Below are 21,098 nucleotides of genomic sequence, written 5' to 3' on the forward strand. Positions count from 1 at the left end.
TTCAGGGTCATTTATATTGTCAGAGTTGGTTTCATTGCCAAGAATAATAGAAGGGAAGTTATCTGTGAACAAAACAAAATGCATTTCATGTTTTGGATGGCCAAGGAAACAGATTCCTAGACAGAGATTCATACCGCCTAGTAATAGTTTCAGAAAGATCTACCGACCCACGAAACCTACAAGTCCACAGAATCATCTCCAAGGATGGGCTCACTATGTACTATTGAGAACCTCCCCCAAAGTACAAACATGTACATTTACATAACTTTTGATAGCTGGATCCTAAATAAATAATTTCCCTTTACACCTGCAAGTTGGCTTTATCAAGCACTGCCCACCTGCCTCTGGGCTGGTGTGCACCTTTCTAAGGGGCAGCTGGGATTAATAGCATTCCCACCATTTTGTTAAAGGATCTGTTCAGTTAGCTAGCTGGGAATGCAGTGGTACTTCGTAGCAGTTAATTTGGGGCTCTGGAGCTGGGGTAAATCCTGGGGGTGTTCCTTACCAGCTCTGTGACCTTGGGCAACCATTGAACCTTCCTGTGCTTTCAGTTTTTCGTCAGCCATTCTTGGGGGAAGGTCTCTGCTTAATTGAAAATTATATCTTATAATTAAATAACATCTTTTTAATAATCTTCAGTTTTAAATGGCTTAACTTATTTATACATTTGGGTTTTACCTAAAAAAGGGAAACCTCCATATCATGATAACCTGTAATACTTTCTTCCTTTATTAATGTGATACTGCCCACACCTTTCTCCCCCCCTCCCACAACTGAGGGTAAATTAAAGCAGTATAGCTCATGCAAACATTTGTCAGCCCAGATGCTTTTCTAGAGATTCACTGTGTACAGACGCCTGGTTATTTACAGTTTGTACAGTGCGTGCCATCATCTCTACGTACAATGGATTTCTGTCGAATACCCGCTCCTAGTAAGCCTTGCTGGGAGTTTTGACAGTCAGAAATACATAACCTTGCCCATAATTATCTGTTTGTGGCGTGTGGCAGGTAGGAACAGTGGGTATGTAGCATTCCAGCCCCCTAGAGTCCAAGAAGGACACAGGAAACAAAGTTTTCATGAAGTGTAAGACAAAAGGAAGTCATTTCAAAGGAAGCCCGTTGGATACATTTCTCGCTCTGTAATGTGAAGGCTGGCCTGCAGACCGCTGAAAGGAAGATGATCTGATAGGCTCACCCCTGTCATTGGGGAGGTTTGGTTTGAGCCCCAGGCCTCCGTGGAAAGTCAAATAGGAAGTGAAATTTACAAGGAATGCTAACAAAATCAACAAATGTTTGCGTGGGATTCACAGCGCAGCTCAAACACTCCACCTGGCCCTGCAGACCTTCATTGGGCTTCTGTCATGGTAATTCATCTCTTACACAGAGGAATGAATACTAGAGGCATGAATCCATAAAGAAACCTCAGCTTCTGCTTCTTCTTCTTCTTCTTTTTTTTTTTTAAAGTCCTTGTATCTTTGGAGAGAAGACTTCCCTAAACAAAACATATGAGGCTTGGTAACCAAGAACTGCCCTCTGGGGTTTCTTATCACCCATGTGCATAAAGCATAAAGCATGTCAAGGATACTTATAATTTAGGGTGAAAGGAAAGGGGGTGAACCTGTTCCTTGGTCTGGGAAAGAATGGAATTTTTAAATTTCAGATTTTTGTGTTTCTGCAGTTGGTTTGGAACCTGCACTTGAGGACTTTTTAAAAAAACATGTTGCTGTAATCTGTCTTTCAGCATTACTCCTCACCCTTTTGGAGGATGGGGTAGGTGTGGAATTGTCTTGCTATTGTGTCAGTGTATTAAATTCCTTGCAACTTGTTGCTTTCTTAAGAGCTTGGAATACAGTGCAGCCAACTCAGACTAGCCGGCAGCATGTTCAACATGCTTTCCCCAACATGTTCAACAACTTCATCTTTTGGAAAATTGTATCCAGGGAGGAAAGGCTGACTGTGATTTATGCTGACTCGGCTATCCTCTGCACTCCTTATAAGCGTGTCTGAGATACCGCTGGGCTCTACCGGGTTACTTCCAGAACTGGCCTAGATCTCTTCGCAGCAGCCTTCTTCCTCAGCCTGCGTTGCTGACATGTCTGGAGTGTGATTTGAGGGTCTGCAGGAGCAAAGAGCCAGGATCTGGAGCCATCTGGAGCCTGGGAGAGTAAGCACAGAGTGAACATCTGTTTGAGACGTCGTGGAGATGTGTAGCGCACTGATTTACAGTCCTTTGGGGAGCCTGTGTACAGAACCCAGACTCTGGAGGAAGCTGGCGTCTGGCAGGAGTCGGGGTACACAGTTGTGCTTGATTATCAGGACATATCATGAGTCTGTCTAGCCTTCTATTGGAAGCCAAATTGTAGATTCCTTATTTGAGGTGACATCAGTCATCCGTGCCACCACAAAACAAAAATGCGAAGAAAAGAAAGAAAAAAAGGCCTGGGCTCACACGTCAGAATATACACAGCAATAATGAAATACAATGATGCTTCTCACAGTCTTTAGAATGTAGACGTTAAGAGCACGCCCTTTGGAGTCAGACCACAGAGCTGTGTGACTGTGGGGAGGTCTCTTAGCCTCTCTGTGCCTAGTTTTCTCTTGTAAAAATGGGATGGTAATAATAGTATTTACCATTTAGTGTTCTTTTGAGAAGAAAATGAGGTTTATTTATGTAAGGAATTTAAGGAAATAAAGCTGGTAAGTGAAGCTCTGTATAGTTTTTTGCCTAGAGGGCATGAGTGTGCATCCAAGTCTGGGACACCCACTGCCTTGTTAGACGAGTGCCAGACTGACTTTCCTTCTTCTGTCTTTAACTCTGCCGCCACCACCTGAACTGGCTTGGTCTGTCTCCCTTGTTCCTTGAGTGTGTCAGGAAAGTTCGAAGTGGGGGGCTCTGTAGCAACAGCTCCCACTTGCTGAGCTGTTTTTTGTTTTTTGTTTTTTTTTTTTAATTTATTTGACACACAGATCACAAGTAGGCAGAGAGTCAGACAGAGGGAGAGGGAGAAGCAGGCTCCCCGCTGAGCAGAGAGGCCGATGCGGGGCTCGATCCGAGGACCCTGGGATCATGACCTGAGCCGAAGGCAGAGGCTTTATTTAACCCACTGAGCCACCCAAGTGCCCCTGCTGAACTGTTTTTTCCGCACACTTTCTGGGACACTGGCTTGTCTTTGGCCCTTAGGCCTGGTTCCGTTGTTTCTTCATTAGAAAGGGCTTCCCTGACCAAATCATCTCCATTTCTGTGTCCCCTCCCCCCGTAACTGCTTTGATGCCCACCATGTCTTTTTTTTTTTTTTTTTTTTTTTTAAGATTTTCTTTATTTCTTAGAGAGCGAGAGAGGGAACAGGAGCAAGGGGAGTGGGTGAGGGAAAAGTAGGCTTCCTGCTGAGCAGGGAGCCCAATGCGGGGCTCCATCCCGGGACCCCGGGATCATGACCCAGGGTGACTGAGCCAACCAGGCCCCTCGATGGCCACCCAGTCTTGAGCATCTTCAGATTTCGTAGCTACCCATGACCTGTGTGTGCATTTTAACAGAGTTTGTACCCACAGGAGAGGGCGGAGAGGCCCCATTTCTGTTTGAGCCCCCCCCCCCCCCGTAGGTTCGCATCTGATCCAGGATAGTGCCCGTGTTTCATAGGCATTTGGAAAATACTAGTTCAAAGTTTGAATAAGTAAGGGACTGAGCGAGCCATGTGCCTTACAGAATACATTCCCAGGGATGTGGGCAGAGCATTTCTTCCTCGTGAGCTGGCCAGTTCTCATTCCCCAGTTCGACTAAACTCTGCCCCTTCTTGTGTACTTGGTACTAGACAGGACAGGGAAGCCCGGGAGATCATCAAATGCCTCTTCTGGAGGTGAGCTCTGGCCTCCCCCTCCCCATGGATACTCTTGACTCTGGGGGCCAGGGAGGAGGAAGCACCTTTCTCACCAGGCGAGTTCAGTAGGGACACTTGCGTGTGGCTCTGCCCCCTCTACTGGTTGAATGGGGCGTCTGCACCCTTCCTGGATGGCCTTACCCTGTGCCGGGAGTGAGGCCGGCCTTGGGGCGGTGCTGGGGCTGATCCTGAAGGCAACAAAATGAAAAGTGAAACACAGTTTGTTCACGGAGCGCACATTTTGGCATCTCTCGCGCCTAGATTTCCATCGGCATCACACACATTCTGTTGCGTGGGGTTTGCAAGGTTGAAGTTAGAGTTTCACGCTGGTGCCCACAGGTTAAAACCTGTCCTTGAACATCGCTGTGCAGATTTCGTCGTTCCCCGCATGCACTACGGAGACCAGATTTGCAGCGTTTCTGGATACCTTCAGTGCAGGATAGTTCAAGGGGATAGGGTCATCGCACTTTTTTCGGTCTGATAGAAAAGTTGCCGGGAGAAAATAGAATCTCCTTGCTCTTCTTCCGTGTGCGCACACACACACAGAAGGGCTTAAATTGCTTATAAGGCCCAATAAATAAATTAGAGGGCACCTGAGTGGATCAGTCATTTAAGCCTCTGCCTTTGGCTCGGATCATGATCCCAAGGTGCTGGGATCGAGTCCCGCGTTGGGCTCCTTGCTCAGCAGGGAGCTCTCTTCTCCCTCTCCCTCGCTGCCTGCCACTCCCCCTGCTTGTGCTCTCTCTCTCACTGTGTGTCTCTCTGTGTCAAATAAATAAATAAAATCTTCAAAAAAATAATAATAAATAAATTGGAGACAGTGGAATTTGTCGGTTTGCTTAAAGAAACATAATTATTTTAAAATGACAAACTGGTCCCTTTGTCAATAAATGTTTTATGTCATAGCTCACATGCCTGGATACCGTGTGTGAATTATGAATTAGCTTATAAGCAGACGTAGCAAAGGGTGCCCAGCAGGGCTGTGGGCTGAGGGCTAAGGGGGTAGCGTGTCCGACTCTCTCTGCTGCTGTTGTGCTGGGGGCGCAGCTGTGTGAACATGAATTTAGGAGGGTATTTTATAGCTTTTTTATAACTTGTGCTCACTTACAAGGATTTATCGAACATCTCCATCAGGAAGTACCTCACGTCCCACCACCCCGCTCCAGATCTCCACCTCGACGTAGCAACAACATGAAGCTGTCTTAATTTTAAGTTTTAAGGTCCCTTACTCTCCATTAAGGGTTTTTTTTTTTTTTCCTTCTCAAAAATCATTAAGTAGTCGCTAACTTCTTCCTCCTCCTTGTGATTCTGTAGTGTCCGCTGAGTCCACCGAGGGGAAGGTTGTGAATGCTCGCAGAATTTTGTGTCTGTGTGTTTCATTACTGGGTCATATATCGTGGAAGGATTTCATGATGTCGAGTACACTGAACAGACCAATAGCTTACTGCAGTTTTTCTTGGTCCAGGATGATCTCAAACACGTGAGAGAGTGCCTAGTACCGTATCAGAGCAGAACCCTGAGAGAGATAGAGAGAGAGAGAGAGAGAGAGAGAGAGAGAGAGAGAGAGAAAGCCAGACAACAAATGCATTAACCTATCCAGAATGCAGCAGTTAAGAAGAACCTAGAAAGAAGCCATTTTAAGGTCAGGGTACTTGGAAGGTCTGCATGTTAAGGTTTGGTAATACTTTGTTGGAATTACCTGTTGCAGCAAGCACCGCAGTCTTTACAGTGTTAGGGCTGCGAAGAGATCTCACCTGTGTCTCTTTCTTCTCAAGACATCAGGTACCGCTGTACAAAGCACAGCTGATGGTCCCACAGGTTCTCCAGCTTCAGGTTTGGACCAGCCACATTTGATTTCCAAGGGTTGTTACGATCTGGCGGGGTCATTCTGGGGCCGAGTATCGAACCTCTGTTGGCCTCCGAGCTCAGCAGCGTAGGAACGTCAGGCTTTGATCCACTGGGCAGAGAGCCCTTGGCACAGTGCTTAGCATATCCCTGTGCTCTCGGCTGGTGCAGTTGCTCTGTTCTGAGCATTATCATGGTTCCTGCATGGGAATTTCATTCATTCATTCATTCATTCATTCATTCATTTTTGCTGGGAGCCTTTCCTTGGACTCTCACCATCAGCTTTCTTTTTTTTGGCAGGTTTAACTAAAAGAATGCAAAATGTGTTTTGTGAGGCTGGACTCTGTATATAGATTGTCCCCCAATCTTTTTTTCCAGCTTTTTTTTCCCCCCTCAGGGATTAGCAGCCTTAAAGATCCAGGTGGTGGTGGCTTGCTCTGGTCTGGCCTCACAATACGATCTTTATTTTGCTGTGTTGGGGGTTCTTGGGTAGGTCCTATAATCCCTAAATTAGTCCAGGAGGCAGATGCATGAAAGCCACGTCTTTGTTGGGCAAAACCCAGTGATGGCTTTTCTTTAGTTCCTGGCTCCTATTCAAGCTAATGCCTTAATGTCTGAAATTCCCTCTTTCACCCCCTCACCTGAAGGAGGATTAAATCAGCAGGAAGGACACATCATGGGGGCAGAGAGATGCCTTCAAGGGGCCTCTCCCCCGCCGCTGGCCCTGGGCCAGGCCCCCCAGCAGCCAGCCCTCGAGGCCCAGCAGAAGCCAGCCCCTGGGGGCTGCCCCCAGGCGAGCCCTCCCAGCAGGAGCCGGGGCTTCGTTCTCTCAGCCCACTTCCCCTGCCCGGTGAAGCTGCCGCTTTGTGCGATTATGTCATCTCTGCCTTTTCTCTCATGATTTCCTTCACCCTAGAGATGTTCCACGTTAGGGCAAAATACAGGCATTCAAGCTGCTCGTAGCATTTAGGGAGTTGGGGAATTTGGCTTTTAATTACTGTGAAAATATGATTATTTAGGGACTCAGCACAATCTCTACAGAGTTGTAGAATTCTGTGGCAACAGGAAAAGGGGCTTATGAATAAGCGGTATGCTAGGTGAGTTGGCCGCCCCCGGTGGGGAGAGCAGGGGAAGGGAACGGAGCCACCCGCAGGAACATCCGGTCACCCTCATCAACATGTGAAGGCTCCTTCCTGCTGCAGCCTTCCCATTTGTAACGTGGGTTCAGACCTGCTGCCTGGTGCTGTTGCTTCGCATGTGTGTGGAATCTAGAATGTTCCGTACCATCGACATGGGTAACAGAGAGAGCTTATCCATTGGGACAGGCTGACTTACACCACACTCCTGTTTCCAGGCAGCGAGAAGCCTCCACCTTGGTTTTGTACCAACATTGTAAGAGTTAGTCTTGGTCACAGCAGAGTGTTTTTCTGACTTGGTGAGATGACTGGTCGTCGCAAGTGTATTTCGCTTGCCTGAACGTATTTTAAAAGTTGTCAGCGGTCTTTGCACCCCGGCCATCTTGGTGGCCTTTGATGGCCACTGTCAACTGTCAACACTGCTCTCAGTGCTTCCTCTCAACCCCAGGCATGCTTGACCCTTAGGTCTCCCTTAAGTCTCAGCTCATGCCCCCCTCGTCCTGACAAGGTCAGTGTCTTCTGTGTGCTCTTGAAGTACCATTAGTCTCTCCTCTGAATACTCGTTAAAAATTCTTTAAAATCAGTCTCCCCAACAAGACTGGAAATTCCGTAAGGGAAAGAAATGTGATGATGACGATGACGGATTTCTGCTCACCGTGTCTTCCCTGCTCCTAACGATAGCATGGCTGGTTCCTGGGTAGGCTCACCGTGTTGTTGGTAGATGGGTGGATGGATGAGTAAGTGAAGGCGTGAATGAGCTGTCAGTGTCTCCTGCAGTGATTATGTCTCTTCCCTGTCCTGTTCATATGGGACTGGGGATCTGTACATAGAGGAGCGGTTCCACATGGTTTTCTAGGTAACTGTAAGGTGTGTTGTGGGTCTTGGTACCAAAGCCTTGCAGTGGATGGAGAACATAAAATTATATAAATTCTTAGAAAGAGGCCTTGAGGTTTCTATGGTCTGCACGTGGTCCTGCCTAGGATAAAATACAGCAATTCATCAGCCATTTGTTTCTTACCTGCTCTGTCAGCTCTCCAGGATTCTGGAGAAATACTTGAGATGGGAGGTGACCCCAGGAAGGACATCTTCTCTAATTCAGAGCCAGATAAAAAAGCTGGTGCAGTGCCAGGCCTATCTCCAGCCAAAAGACCGTGAATCAGTCCAGGAGTTTCCTTAGGGGTTCTCATGGTGTCCCTCAAGACAGAGCTCACTTAGCGAGTCATGGGACATCTCCAAGAAGCATTCTAGAAGCAAGACATTGTGCTACTGTATGATAATCCAGGCCCTACGGTCAGAATACCTGAGTTCAGGTCCCACCTGCTTGCTTATTAAATGAATGTAGACAACTTAGATAAATCCTCAATTTCTTCTTCCATAAAGTAGGAGACATAATATTCCTTCCCTCACGGGGTTGTCAGAAGATTAAATGGCCAGCTATCAATATGTTTTGCAGAAGGTTGGGCATGGAATAAGTTCACAAGAAATGTTACTTCGAATTATTATCATCATTCTCATGGATAGCAAGAGTTTCCATTGCACTTCAAGCCAGTCCCTGAGAATGCCCGTCCGTCCTACCCCGTTCAGCCTACACGGGGACCCACGTTGTCCCCCGCTTGCTCTGCCCACTCGTGTTGGGCTCGGACTTGCTACGGAGACCCAAGCACAGTGTCCAGGAATGGCCTCATTTATACTGATTTCGCCTTCTCATACTTTAACCGCTAAGTGTAAAGGCCAGCTCGAACCCCCTGAAAATCCGTACCATCTAGTGATTCATGGGGAGTGTGTCCGCTGCACACAGGCATTAAATTAAATAGCGCTGACGGGGTGTGTGTGTCCTGCCAGACGGCCGGGCTTTCTGGAATCACGTAAGCACTCTTAATCTAATGGAACGTATTATGACCTCAGCAGCTTCTGCATAAAAGTTAGAAGAAAAAAGATTTTAAACGTGGCACCACCTAAAACCCCCATATGGTTATTTAAGGCAGCTTCAGCACTTCCTCGGAGACTGGGCTCCGCTAAATAAATAGCCACTCCTATTACGGAATGATTTTTTTTTCCCCCTTTTAAAAAAATTCCTTCTTTTATTTTTAGATTTTGGATGAGATTGGGACTCCAAATCTATTTTCAAGCTGTCTCTTTCTCCGCTGGCTCAGAACGCGCTCAAACTCACCTTTTTTATCGTGCTTCGGCCCCTGGTGGTGGTATCTTGGGCAAGTTACTTGACCTCTCCTGACTTTGCTTGTTTTCATCTGGAATGTTTGGAGTGGACGATCTTCACGGTGCCTTCCAGCTGTTAACTTTTTTTTTTTTTATTTCATGATTTCTCTCTCTCTTGTTATTACAGAAAGCACTAGTGTTTTGCCGTAAGCACGAGATAGGAAAGTATTCATTGATCAAGTTGAAAAACCTCCACTTTCCACATTCCAGGACTCAGACTTTGGGCTCAGAGAGTTTTAATCATTTTCAGGCAGTTTTTGGTGCTAAGGGTGGTTTGGGTTTCACTTCTGTTTTTCTGGGGACCTTATTGGGCATGTGGCCATTTGATCTGAGTACAGATTACTCTGTCTTGACACACACCAATGCCCTTACCCTTGGCCTGTTCGGTGAGCCCACAGGCAGGACCTCAAGGCTGCCCGAGTCACTCTTAGTGAACCAAACTGCCTAAAATTCTCCAGCGGTTGTCTTTTGGCACTTGGGCACGAAGTCCTCTCCATGTGCGTTTCAAGGTTGTCAGATATCATTATCTCCCAGTATTAAAATTTTCAAAGAAAGGAGGCAGTGTGTTTGATTTATAGAATAATTATCTAGCTTTAGCTCTCACTTGGTTTTGGCAGTGGTTTTGCAAGCGCCCGAAAATTAAATCCATTTTTTATGGCGCTACAAGGTATTATCTCACAGCAAATGATAATTAAACACCTGTGAAATCAATTAGCCCTTTAAGCAGGAAAAAAAAAAAAAGTTTTCCAATTATGTTTTCACACCTCCAAAACTTTTATAATCCCAAAACCAACTCTGGTGGAGAGGGATGTGGTCGATGGGAATGGCAGGGTTAACTTCCCGTAAGGATCATCCCTAAATGTTGATGTGACTTAGCCCCGAGGAAGGCGGTCTGGGGTACCTGCTCCCTTCCAAAGAAGACTCAGTCGCCTTTGGAACTGACTCTCAGCGGCTGTCTTATCTGACACACAGCTGAGTTGTCAGTTCCTCTACAAAGGAAGTTACTTGCTTTGTGTTTCGATGCCAAGTTTTACTTGACGGTTTATTTAAAAGCCAAGATACCTTAGTGGAAACTAAGCAACACAACGTTCCATGTGACAGAATTGCTCTCTCTTTAAGGGCCCTGTAGCCAAGAGCTCTGAGCCATCTTCATTACGGATGCATACCCAGAAAACGGACCGATTGGCTCATAGCTGAGAATTAGCACAGTGGAGCCCTGGAAATCGTGGCTGGCTTTCCAGACCCTTCCAAGGATTGTGTGTGTTTCATCATTGGCTTTGGTAACAAATTAGCTCGCCCAGATGCTTCTTTTGGAAAACGATCTGCACTTCTGAAGCACTGGATGGGTTTGAGGTATAGGCCATAATTGAGACTCAAAAAAGAGGGTCGGAGGGGCGCCTGGGTTTCTCAGTCAGTTAAGCATCTGCCTTCGGCTCAGGTCATGATCTCAGGGTCCTGGGATCGAGCCCCGCATCAGGCTCCCTGCTCAGCAGAGAGTCTGCTTCTCCTCTCTGCTACTCTCCCTGCTTGTGTGCTCTCTCTCACTCTGTCAAAATAAATAAAGTCTTTAAAAAAAGAAGAAAAAGGACAAGAATCAAAACAATACCTAGCCTTTGACATTGTCTACATCATGACCTCCTCATATACAAAGACGGTTCCGGGAAAGCGCTTTCCTTGTGCTCCCCCACATTCCTGCCCGCCTCCGTTTACATCAAGTTCTCAGGGGCACTTTAGTTTACATGTAGTTCTCATGTACTCTGTCGCCTTAGATCCCCAGGAGACCTTGTTTGATCGGCAAGGTGAGCATGATCGGTCCATGTTATAAATGAAATGGATTTCGAACCAAAGTGCCTTGCTCGCCATCAGAACCAGAAACTGTAGTTTCTAATGTTTGTTCACGCAGGTTTCCTCCTATCCCTCTGCATAAACCTCTCTTAAAGGCATTCTTCTGGGGAAAAAAAAATTTTTCTTTTTTCTCCAAAGACATTTTTAATGAGATTTTGCTTTCATGACAGATGGCATTTAGAGCCGCTGATGAATCTCGACATTAACCAGAGAAATGAGGCTGATACTGCACACACAGACACAAAAAAGACAGAAGAGGACTTCTCTGTGTTCTTTTAGAAAGTTTTCCCGGGGGTTATCCTGGCATATGTAGCCAGCACCTGGGACACTTTGTGACCTCATAGAATGAGAGAGAGATCTGGCATTCATTCAACAACAAATATTTCTTTAGATTACTATAGTCCAGGCACAGGTCTAGGGGCTGAGTCCCCAGTGGTGAATAAGAACAGGTTAGCTCCTTTTCTCGTGGCGTATGTATGACATTTAGGGAGAAGGCGAGTGAGCCATCAAATAGGCAGATGGGCGAGTTCAGACGTGGTGAATCCTAGGACGGAGAGGAAACAGGGCAGTGGGACAGTGAGTGCTGGAAAGGCAGGCTGGTCTGTGAGGGCTTCTCCGAGGAGGGCCTGTTTCTCTGAATGCTGATTTGCGTCATGGGGCGGGTTGGCGAGAATATTCTAGGCAGAGGGCAGAGTGAGCACAAGTCCAGGAGATGGTGAAGAGCCCGCTGTGTGCAGAGAAGCTGCTAGCAGGAGATGGTGAGTGAGGAGAGGGGCAGTCTGAGCTGGGGGCGGGGGCCAGTTCTCATGCTGTCCAGTTGGCCACGGCAAGGGGTATGCTGTGAGGACCCACTGGGGCGGGTTTCAGCTTTGGAGTTAACATTTTTTTTTTTTTTAAGATTTATTTACTTACTTATTTGACAGAGAGAGAGATCACAAGTAGACAGAGAGGCAGGCAGAGAGAGAGGGGGAAGCAGGCTCCTTGCTGAGCAGAGAGCCTAATGTGGGGCTCAATCCCAGGACCCTGAGATCATGATTTGAGCTGAAGGCAGAGGATTAACCCACTGAGTCACCCAGGTGCCCCTGGAGTTAACATTTTAAGGGTATTTTTGGTGACTCTGGGAAAACTGGATTGAACCTATAAGACTGAACTTATTCTGACCTGAAACTAATAGGAACCAGAGTATGCTTCTCATTGTTCTGTTCCTGTGGAGATCTAAAGGAGTAGAATTAAGGAGGTCTAGGAAAGAGGGGTGTGGGGAGACTGGGTTTCCGGTGTAATTACAAAAACCATTGGGTGTTTACACCTTTGTTTCCTCTCTGCTCAGCATGCAACCTGGCACGTAGTTGCTGCTCAGGATTTTTCTGTCCAGTGAACAGGTATCAGAGCAAGAAGGCATCTTCAGGGCCACCTGGTCTACCCCTCCCCTATTAGAGCACTTAAATTTTCTTTGTTCCATAGGCCCGTCCCCAAAGGAGGCCACCTAGGAGTTGGCTCGTTCCGTAGCTGCTTCTTGGAGCAGCAGGCAGTGGGGGTCTGGGCTGAGCAGAGCCAGCTGAAGGAGGAGGGCGAGGTGACACGGAGCACAGACTCTCTCCCCCAGGGCACTGTTGTTCTTCTGCCAAAGGAAATGGCAGGATCTGGATTTATGGGCCTCTCCGGTCTCCCCGACCAAACCTTTATGGGAGGGTGATCTGGTAAATAAACATTATGTGCCATCAGGTCCCTAACCGCACACAGATGTTTACGTCCCACGGCCATGCACCTGTACGTTTATACATTCATGTACCCGGAAGGGAGAGGATAAACTTTTCATGGCCCGCCAGCTTCACGCAGCGTTCATAGGATGTCACTGTCCCATCGATTCTCGAAGATGCACCCTCTTCCCTTCCACAGACTTCTGAGGCCTCCTTCGATGCAGCGTGAAGGGCCCAGAAGTGAGCTGGCCGGGACTGTCCGAGTCAGAAGGTAGACCTCGGGCAGAAATCGGAGCGGAGTCAGGAGGGTGAGGTGGGCCAGGCCAGCTGTCCTTTCGTTAACTGTAATTGATTCTCAAGGTGTTCCTGGATCACCGAGGTGCCAAGACCAGACGAAAGGCTTCTGCGCTCACCAAGAATGCAGGGCACGTCCTGTTCACCGCTGGGGAGTGCCCGCTTTGGTGACGAGAACAGCCCAGCAGGAATTCCAGACATCCTCCTAACCAGGGCTGACTGAGTCTGAGTCTGGCCAGGCAGGAAAGAATGTCTTGGCTCAAGAAGGGAAGTGGTCAGAACACTGGGTCGAGCCCAGTTTTCTTTGGGGGATGGGGCGTCCTTGCCACTGGACCAAAGCAGTGTTTATGCTCAGGAAGCCAGGAGGAGGTTTCTACCGTGTGTTTGCTTTTCTTCAGCTCAGACGTGGAGGAGAGCCAGGACAGGGTCCGCTTTGAATGGCGCTGCACATGCATCTGACTCGATTGGCTCATGATGCTCTATATCGGGCCCGGGGAGACGTATTCCCCACCCTCACCGGCGTGCAGAAGGAAAACGACACGTTTAACAAGCTGCCGGGCCTTTAGAACTAAAATGGAATACAAAAACGGGTACGAAAGGAAGACAAAAATAAATAAGCAAAAGACACTGTTGTCCGTTCTCTGACTTGGGCTCAGCCTCGACCCGGAAGTGAAGATCGTTCTAGAAAGATCAGGCCTAGCCATGAGCCCGGTGCACTGTTAGGGCCAACTAGAGGCGATCGTCGTGAAGAAGGGCTTGAGTCTCTCGGTCTGCCCTTGCTCTCGCAGCCCCTGCGGCACAGCGGAGGGCAAGACGGTGGATGGCGAGCGTCTGAGCATTTGCCGTCCGTTTTCTATTTTTCGAGGGGCTGCTGTGGGGGAGGGGCTGGTTCAGCAGAAGGTCGGGCTGTGGCCGTGTCTCCTGGAGGCCAGGGAGAGAGCAGGGTAATGGGCAGCTTAACAGAGCACGAGCAATGGACAGGTTAACCCTGGGGCACTGTGTGAGCAGCGAGAGGGTCTCTGGCCAGGACTCAGGGGTCCGAGGAGGCTTCCTCCGGGAGTGCAGGAAAAGCAGAGGAAGGAAAAAGGGGTGTGTTGGGGAGAGGACCCCCTGCTCCCTGAGACTCATCCCATCCCTGAGGAGTAGCTGCCGTTTAGGACAGACGCTCCGCTCCGTGCTCGTGTTCTCCGCTTCGGGCGCTGCTCCCCTTGGCCGGGCTCCTTGGCACTGAGCCTGGTGAAAGTTAATGGTAAGATAATGACCTCGGGCTTCCCACTTGCCCTCAGGCCTGTTGCAGACACTTAGCTCCTGCAGCCAAGACCTTGGGGTACCTCTGACAGACCCATTTAATTCCCCTGAGGTCATTGTTGCTGCTGGTTTTTTGGTCATCCCTCCCTTTTCTGTCCCCCCATACCTGGGTCACGCTTTATGTAGCATTTCCAGAAATGCTTTCTTTCTAGCCAGAGAATTGCTGAGACCCATGGGTCCTGGAGTGGCATTGGTCTTGGGGCCGTTTGGAATTTGGCTTTGCTGAGCACAGAAGCTGGTGTGCCCGTGGCCTCCGTCAGCATCCTGAGATCAGTGTCACCCAGCCCTATGCAGCAGAAATCTTTCTTCTTCACCTTTGCTGCCACGATGTCACTTCTTCCTTCTCCGCAGCTCTTGAGAGACGACAAGAGAGCGTATTGTGGGTTCTGTACGGTACGCGCTCTCGCATGAGCCCCGTAAAACCTTTGTTGCTCTACTTCCCCACCTGTAAAGTGGGGCCATTTCACATGTTTTTGTAGAGCTAAAGTGCAATAACGAGCTCAGGTGGTTGCCCTGTGCCCAGGAAACGTGTAATCAGTGTAGGGGGAGCAGGGGGACCGTTATTGTAATTGTCACCTTTAGGGGCACCTGAGTGATTCCATTCATGAAGTTGAATGGTCTTGATTTTGGCTCAGGTCATGATCTGAGGTTCATGGGATCGAGCCCCACATCAGGCTCTGTGCTCAGCAGGAAGTCGGCTTGGGATGCTCTCTCCCTCTCCCTGCCTTGCTCCTCCCCACGTCTCTTGTCAAATAAATAAGTAAATCTTTTAAAAAATAATAATAATAACCATTACCCTAATGGCTGTCCTATTTTATTACTTGCTTTTACATAGTCGTTGTTGAGCTGCTATTTAATGAGCAGGAACCAAGATGGTTCTCTACCCATGTTGATGGAAGTGGTGCCCCGGTAGGCGCTGGATTCACTTGCTTACACAGGTCGTGATGACCATGCCGTGCAAGTCCGAAGTTCTGGGCTGTCAGTATGTGTGTAGATGCTCTGGGGGAGTTTTGACCTGATGTGGGGTTAGGATCCAGTGTATTCAGACAGGAGTGCTTGATTCCAGGTGTCTTTTTTTCTGACTCTCTCTTCCTCCCTGTGGGGAGCTGGCATGACCCTGCCTCCCTCCCAGCGTGGCTGCGAGGCTTCCACGGGATCATGTGTGCGTGTGTGTGTGTGTGTGTGTGTGTGTGTGTGTGTGTAAGAGTCCACGCCTCCCCGGGGACCTCATGCCCCAGCCAGAGCCTGTGAATGTTACCTCCCTCCCTTCCCTACACGGAAAGGAGCTTTAAATGGCCAATGGGATAGCCAAGAAATGTGCAAGCCTGAGTGGATACCCGTCCCTCATCGCAGCCAACCGCTGCCCTCTGCAGTGCGCAGCTCAGGACCAGCAGCTGCAGTCCTCCTGGGGAGCACCATAGGAAAGTCCTCACCTGGGCCCCCTGAACTTCTAGCAGCAGGTGGTGCTCAAGGCCAGCATCGCCTGGGAGAAACAGCACCAGGTCCACACAGCGAGTGCCTTCCAACCGCAGGCTGCTGGGTGTCCCCAAGGCTGCCGCCCCTCTGGGCCACCCGGTCCAGCCCCACACAGGGGTCAGCGCTTAGCCCTTACCTGACACTGGGACACAGGGGCTCATTCATGGGCACAAAGGCTGTGCAAGTCAGTGGTGAAGATACTGAGGCTTAGCGTGCCCTGTGAATTCTCAGACTCCTCGGGGGCCTGTACCTCTCTGTCGGCATGCTCGCGAGGCATCCCAGCCGAGCTCTGGGGCCGGCTAGGCCCATTTTCTAACTCCAAGGTATGTTTCTCTGTTCACATTTATGTCTTGAGCCAATTTCATGTTATCACATGTTATGGACTTTGGGTTTTCCCAAAAATAATGGAAATTTTATGCATCGAGTCTGTCGTTTCCAGGAGAGGGTCTGCGTTAGCAAGGCTAATAAAAAACAGAGCACCGTCTTGGACTGAAGTGCTGGTGGGACATGACACCGAGTTTTGAGTTGAGGAGAAAGGGCCCTCTCAGTGCTAGCCATCAGTGGCTCATGCTGGAAACCAGGTGAACGGCCCAGGACTTCGCTCCATAAGAAATGTATTTTCAGGGGCACCTGGCTGGCTCAGTCAGCGGAGCGCGCAACTCTTGGATCTCAGGATTGTGAGTCTGAGCTCCATATTGGGTGTAGAGATTGCTTAAAAATAACATCTTATAAAAGAGAAAAAGAGAGAAAGAAATATCTTTGCAATCCCTGCCTTTGTCTGAGCTGACCCAAGAGGCAGCGTGATGTGGTGGAAGGCAGAAGCCCTTTAGAATCAGAAAGCCTAGAGTCGGAGCCCTAATGGCCCCGTCGCTGTGGCCTGCATTGTTGGACAGGTTATCAGTTTCCAGACACTGGGAACGTGTCACTCCTCTGCTAGGCCCTTCGGTGACTCACGACCACTGCATAGGATCGTGTCTGAGCTCCAGGAGATACCACACAAGAGTTCTCCCAGTGGAACAGCAGGGTCACCCCCCCCCCCACACTCCCCAGCTCCCTGTCCCCCAAACTGTGGTAGGTCTTCTCATCTTGGTGTTTGTTCCTGCTATGCTGTTTCTGCCCGCCACCCCCCGAATGCCCACTGCCTCCTCTCGGCCCTGCCAAGCTGAACCTCGCTCTTCGCTTAATAATCATCTCTGTTTCCCTTCCCCCTGCTTCTCAGTCTCCCCACCAAAGCCAGGTTGTCACTCTTGTTTCTCTTTGCATCATCCACCTCACGCCTCCATCCGACCGCTAAATACCAATCACTGATCATCATATCCCCTCACTGAATAACAACAACACATCTGCCTTTTCACGGGGCCGTCAGTTCCTTGAGTAGTGTCTGACACGCGGTAGGCATGCAACTAATTAATGTTTGTTGATTGAATAAAAGAAAGCACAGAGGAGGCGCTGAGGAAGTTATTTTATTTCCCTTCTCCCTGCGTACTTTATGGAACTACAGCAGTCATAAATTGCTTTTGTTTTCTTTCTTTTTCTCGTAAGGGACGTGATTCAAACCTGGGTGTAAGCAAAGAAGATTAAGTGCTTATGAGGATGGAGACCGGAGGGAACAGATAGCATAGACGTTCAGTTACTTTACAAATAAATACTTGAGACAAACTGTAGCAACATCACGGGGAGACTGGAATTGTATGACTACAGAGATGAGAGGCCGGATCACTTGCTTCGTGCCTACCCTCTTTGATTAGCAGAAAACAGGCTCTCGTAGCAACTGTGCGCACTACAGAGGAATTGTGGGTCGCGCAGGAGGACCAGTAGGCACCCTGCACCAGCAGCATCCTTGTCTACGCAGCTTTTGATAATAAGGCAAAATCCTTTCAATTAGAAGCTGCTGCTCTGTTGTGATTCCCAGCTTCTGTTTGCTGTGTATTTTAAAGGGTCTGTTCCACATTTCTCTCTGGCTCTATCTTTAGGGAATCTGTTCTTTCTTTGCTTTCTTTTTTCTTTGTTCCTTTTTTTTTTAATGTTTCTGTTCCTCTCATCCTGATGTCATTCACAATGACCTGCAGTTGCGCAGAGCTTGGCAGTGTATAAGGCATGGACATGATCTCACTTGACCTTCATGACTTTGACGCACAGAGAGCTCCGTTTGCACAGGAGCCCACAGAAAGTGGGAGATGGAGAACCCAGAGTCCTTCAGCCACATCTTCTCACTTTTCAAATCAGCTCTGTTTTCCTTTATATTCTGTTGCCTTCCATGAGCCATAATGATAATAGCTGTCATTTATGGATTGTTTGTGATATGCCTGTGTTGGAGTTCAGTGGTATCATCTAAGCCTCGTACTAGAGGTGTCTCCATGTTTTGCCAACCAGGAAGCCAAGATTTAGACAAATACCTTTCCCAAGACCACTCAGCTTGTAAATAGCAAAGATGAAATTTGAACCCACGTTTGGCTGTGTCTAAATCTACTTACTCACTAAGCTTCGTATTACTAACCTCTTAACTCAGAGTTTTTTTTTTTTGAACGCTTAGCACAGAATTTAGGATGCATCCTAATTACCCAGAGGGGCTTGTTAAAACAGGATTCTGGGCCCTTCCCCTGGAGTTTCTACCTCAGTGGGCCATGCTGAGGCTGGGAATTCCCATTTCTGCCAGTTTCCCAGGTGGTGCAGTTGCTTCTTCTGGTTGGAGGAACACATTTGGAGCACCCCTGCTCTCGCGTGCTACACCCCCACCCCCGGGTACACTGAATTACTGCCAGCAAAACTGTGTTTCATATGGAGGGAAGGACTTCAATTATGCATTATTACATGGCCCATTTTAAATGGGGTGTATCCCATCCATTATTCAGTACAGCTTTAAGGAGAAAATTATTATGGCCATAAGTGGTTCCTGGCTTCTAGGTTAAATTCAGGTCATGTCATTTTATTGCATTTTTTCTTTGCAGTCATTTATGGAAACTGTTGTAACTTCTCTGTCACCGCCTATACAATGGGGAACTTAATGCCCATCTGAAAAGGGTAACAAAGCCATTTATTAATTAAAGCTGAGAGTTCTCTGAGATAAATTGCCTGCCTTATCTGCTTACCTCCTTGCTTGGGATATCATGTGTTAATTATGTCTTTCTTTGAAGAAGTTTATGATTTTGATGTGATTTACGTTTCTAAACGTAATCATGGAGAATGAGTCCCTTCGAGAAGACGGGTCCCCCTTACTTGACCCGTCTTCTGCCTTTCTTCCTCCATCTCTAACCACCAATAACCACTCATCTGTTATCTGTTTCTAAAATTGTTATCTCATGAATGCTATATAAATAAATAATGCCGTCTATATCCTTTTGAGATTGGCTTTTTCACTTAGCGTGATTTCCTTGGGGATGTCATGGGTATCAATACTTCATTTCATTTTATTGCTGAGTATTAGAGGCTGTGGATGGACCAGAGTTTGGTGAACCATCCACCCAGCGAAGGACATCGGAGAGTTTCCATTTGGGGCTGTTCAGGATAAAACTGCTGTGAACGTTCATGGGCAAGTTTCTGCGTGAAAATAAGTTTTCATTTTCTCTAGGATAAATGCCCAAGAGTGAAGTTGTTGGGTTATATGCTAAGTGTAGTTTTAGTTTTAAAAAGAAACTGCCGAACTTTCCAATGGGACCGCTCCGTTTTCCCTTCATACCACCAACACATGAGGGTTCCAGTCCCTCCCCGACCTCTCCAGCAACCGTGCTCCGGAGCATAACCATCCTCACAGGTGATTTGCATTTCCCTAATGGCTCATAATCAATGCTGAGTATCCTTTTACGTGCTTATTGGTACTTTGCGCATTTTCTTCAGAACCATATCTAGTCCATCCTCGATATGTTTTCAGGTTGGATTGTCTTTTGATTATTGAATGTCAGAATTCTTTACATATTATGGGCTGTCTTTTCACTTTCTTAACGGCTGCTGGAAGGAGAGGGAGCCCAGTCGTCTTGACTGAACTTGCCTGAGTTGGAGCTTCTAGAAGGTGGAGATGGGAGGGGTCCGTAAGGGAGCAGGTCATGGCTCAAATGTCACAGACGCTCACTGTTCTTGCCAAGATCGGGTAGGTTTTCTTGAACAAATGTTTTTCCATTTGTCATTATATCCTTAGGACCGTTTCCAAAACATTATATGAATGTTTTTGTCATTTTTACCCGTTAAGTTGTTGTTTTGCTTGGGAGGGTACCCACAGAGTTAGTGCCTCACTGTGCGAGGCCAGCCTTCTCGAATGTACTGTGTGATGTAGACACCTCTGGGAAACATGACACCCTCTGTTCTCATCTGTCTTTCTGAATTACCAGATGATTCTCTGGTAAGTCTCCCAACTGGAGTAGGATCTTCTCTGTACAACATCTACAGGACTAGAAGAGGGCCTGAAACATTGTGTTTCTTGAGAGAGTGACTCCAAAAAAAGAAAAATTCAAAAGAATGTTTTAAGCATCTAGAAGGAGGTGGATGGGGGGGTGTAAGCACATCCAAATGGAGAGGTGCGTCCATAGCAGGGCTGAGCGGAAGGGTTCCTAATTCATGTGTGGCCCACCCAGAAAGACTGACCCCTTGCAGATTCATGGGCTGAGCATGGTTAGAAATCTGAAAATCATTGTTTGAAGTTTTATGTGTACATGTCCTGGGTGTGTCTTCATGTGTCTCTAGGGATACACAGCCATCAAACATATGTCTTACACACGTGAGCAGATAACTAGATACACGGACATACATACATACAGATACACAGACACTCATTTATACCATGGTTATGGAAGCCTTTGGAGAAGTGGGATATTCTGAAAGGACGTTCTTTCTTAACTACGAGTAACGTAAGAACAATGGGGTGTTCAAACAATCTCTCGTCATTTTGCTGATAAGGAAACTGAGTCCCAGAGAACTTCTGTGTTTTGTTCGTAATGTCACAGCTACGTAGGGGCAAGAATGTTCATCCCATATCTCCCGTTACCTGTTGCGTGAACGAACACAAGTTTTAGTCGTGTAAGCTTTATCCCTTGCATCAGCAAATCCTTCTTTTCTATCTCCACTTAAATATCAACACCCTAGAATAACTGTCATTTGAATTTCTGCCGTAAGTTTTCTATCTTTCCTCTCCCTCCACTCCTTCCCTAAAGTAATTCTGCAGCTGGCAACTTTGAAACTTGTTACCATCTAGAACATTAATAGGGTTTTACATTTTTAGCAGCCTAATGATGAGGCTGTAGGACCTTCTGTGCTAGTCCCTCAGGGGTTTCTATTCTGGGCATTTATTAAACTTTGCTGTAGTCTGAAGTATGTTTGACCTTTTTATATTACAATTTGAGTTTAAAGTTTATATGAATGTGTGTGTGTGTGTGTGTGTGTGTGTGTGTACACTTATTTCCCTCTTCATTCATTAGG

General features: G+C 47.5%; 2 protein-coding genes across 4 annotated transcripts in view; both read left to right on the top strand.

Moving 5' to 3' along the window:
• Positions 1-21,098, top strand: part of EXT1 (exostosin glycosyltransferase 1) — a 280,466-nt gene that overhangs the window by 222,016 nt on the left and 37,352 nt on the right. The gene's annotated exons all lie outside the window — the stretch shown is intronic.
• LOC309860178 (uncharacterized protein) lies at positions 11,344-13,535 on the top strand. 3 transcript variants are annotated; one of them, XR_014309219.1, is made up of 3 exons: positions 11,344-11,675; positions 12,814-12,885; positions 12,975-13,535. XR_014309219.1 is itself a non-coding variant. In XM_082721799.1 (3 exons), the coding sequence occupies exons 1-3, from the start codon at positions 11,630-11,632 to the stop codon at positions 13,129-13,131; spliced, it is 345 nt and encodes a 114-aa protein (XP_082577925.1). In that variant the 5' UTR covers positions 11,347-11,629; the 3' UTR covers positions 13,132-13,535. The 3 variants fall into 3 exon arrangements, 1 of the variants encoding a protein (XP_082577925.1); XM_082721799.1 differs by having other exon boundaries at positions 11,347-11,675; positions 12,744-12,885; XR_014309220.1 differs by lacking the exon at positions 12,814-12,885.

Source organism: Mustela nivalis (genome assembly GCF_964662115.1).
Source record: "Mustela nivalis genome assembly, chromosome: 2".
NCBI classification, from domain to species: Eukaryota; Metazoa; Chordata; class Mammalia; order Carnivora; family Mustelidae; genus Mustela; species Mustela nivalis.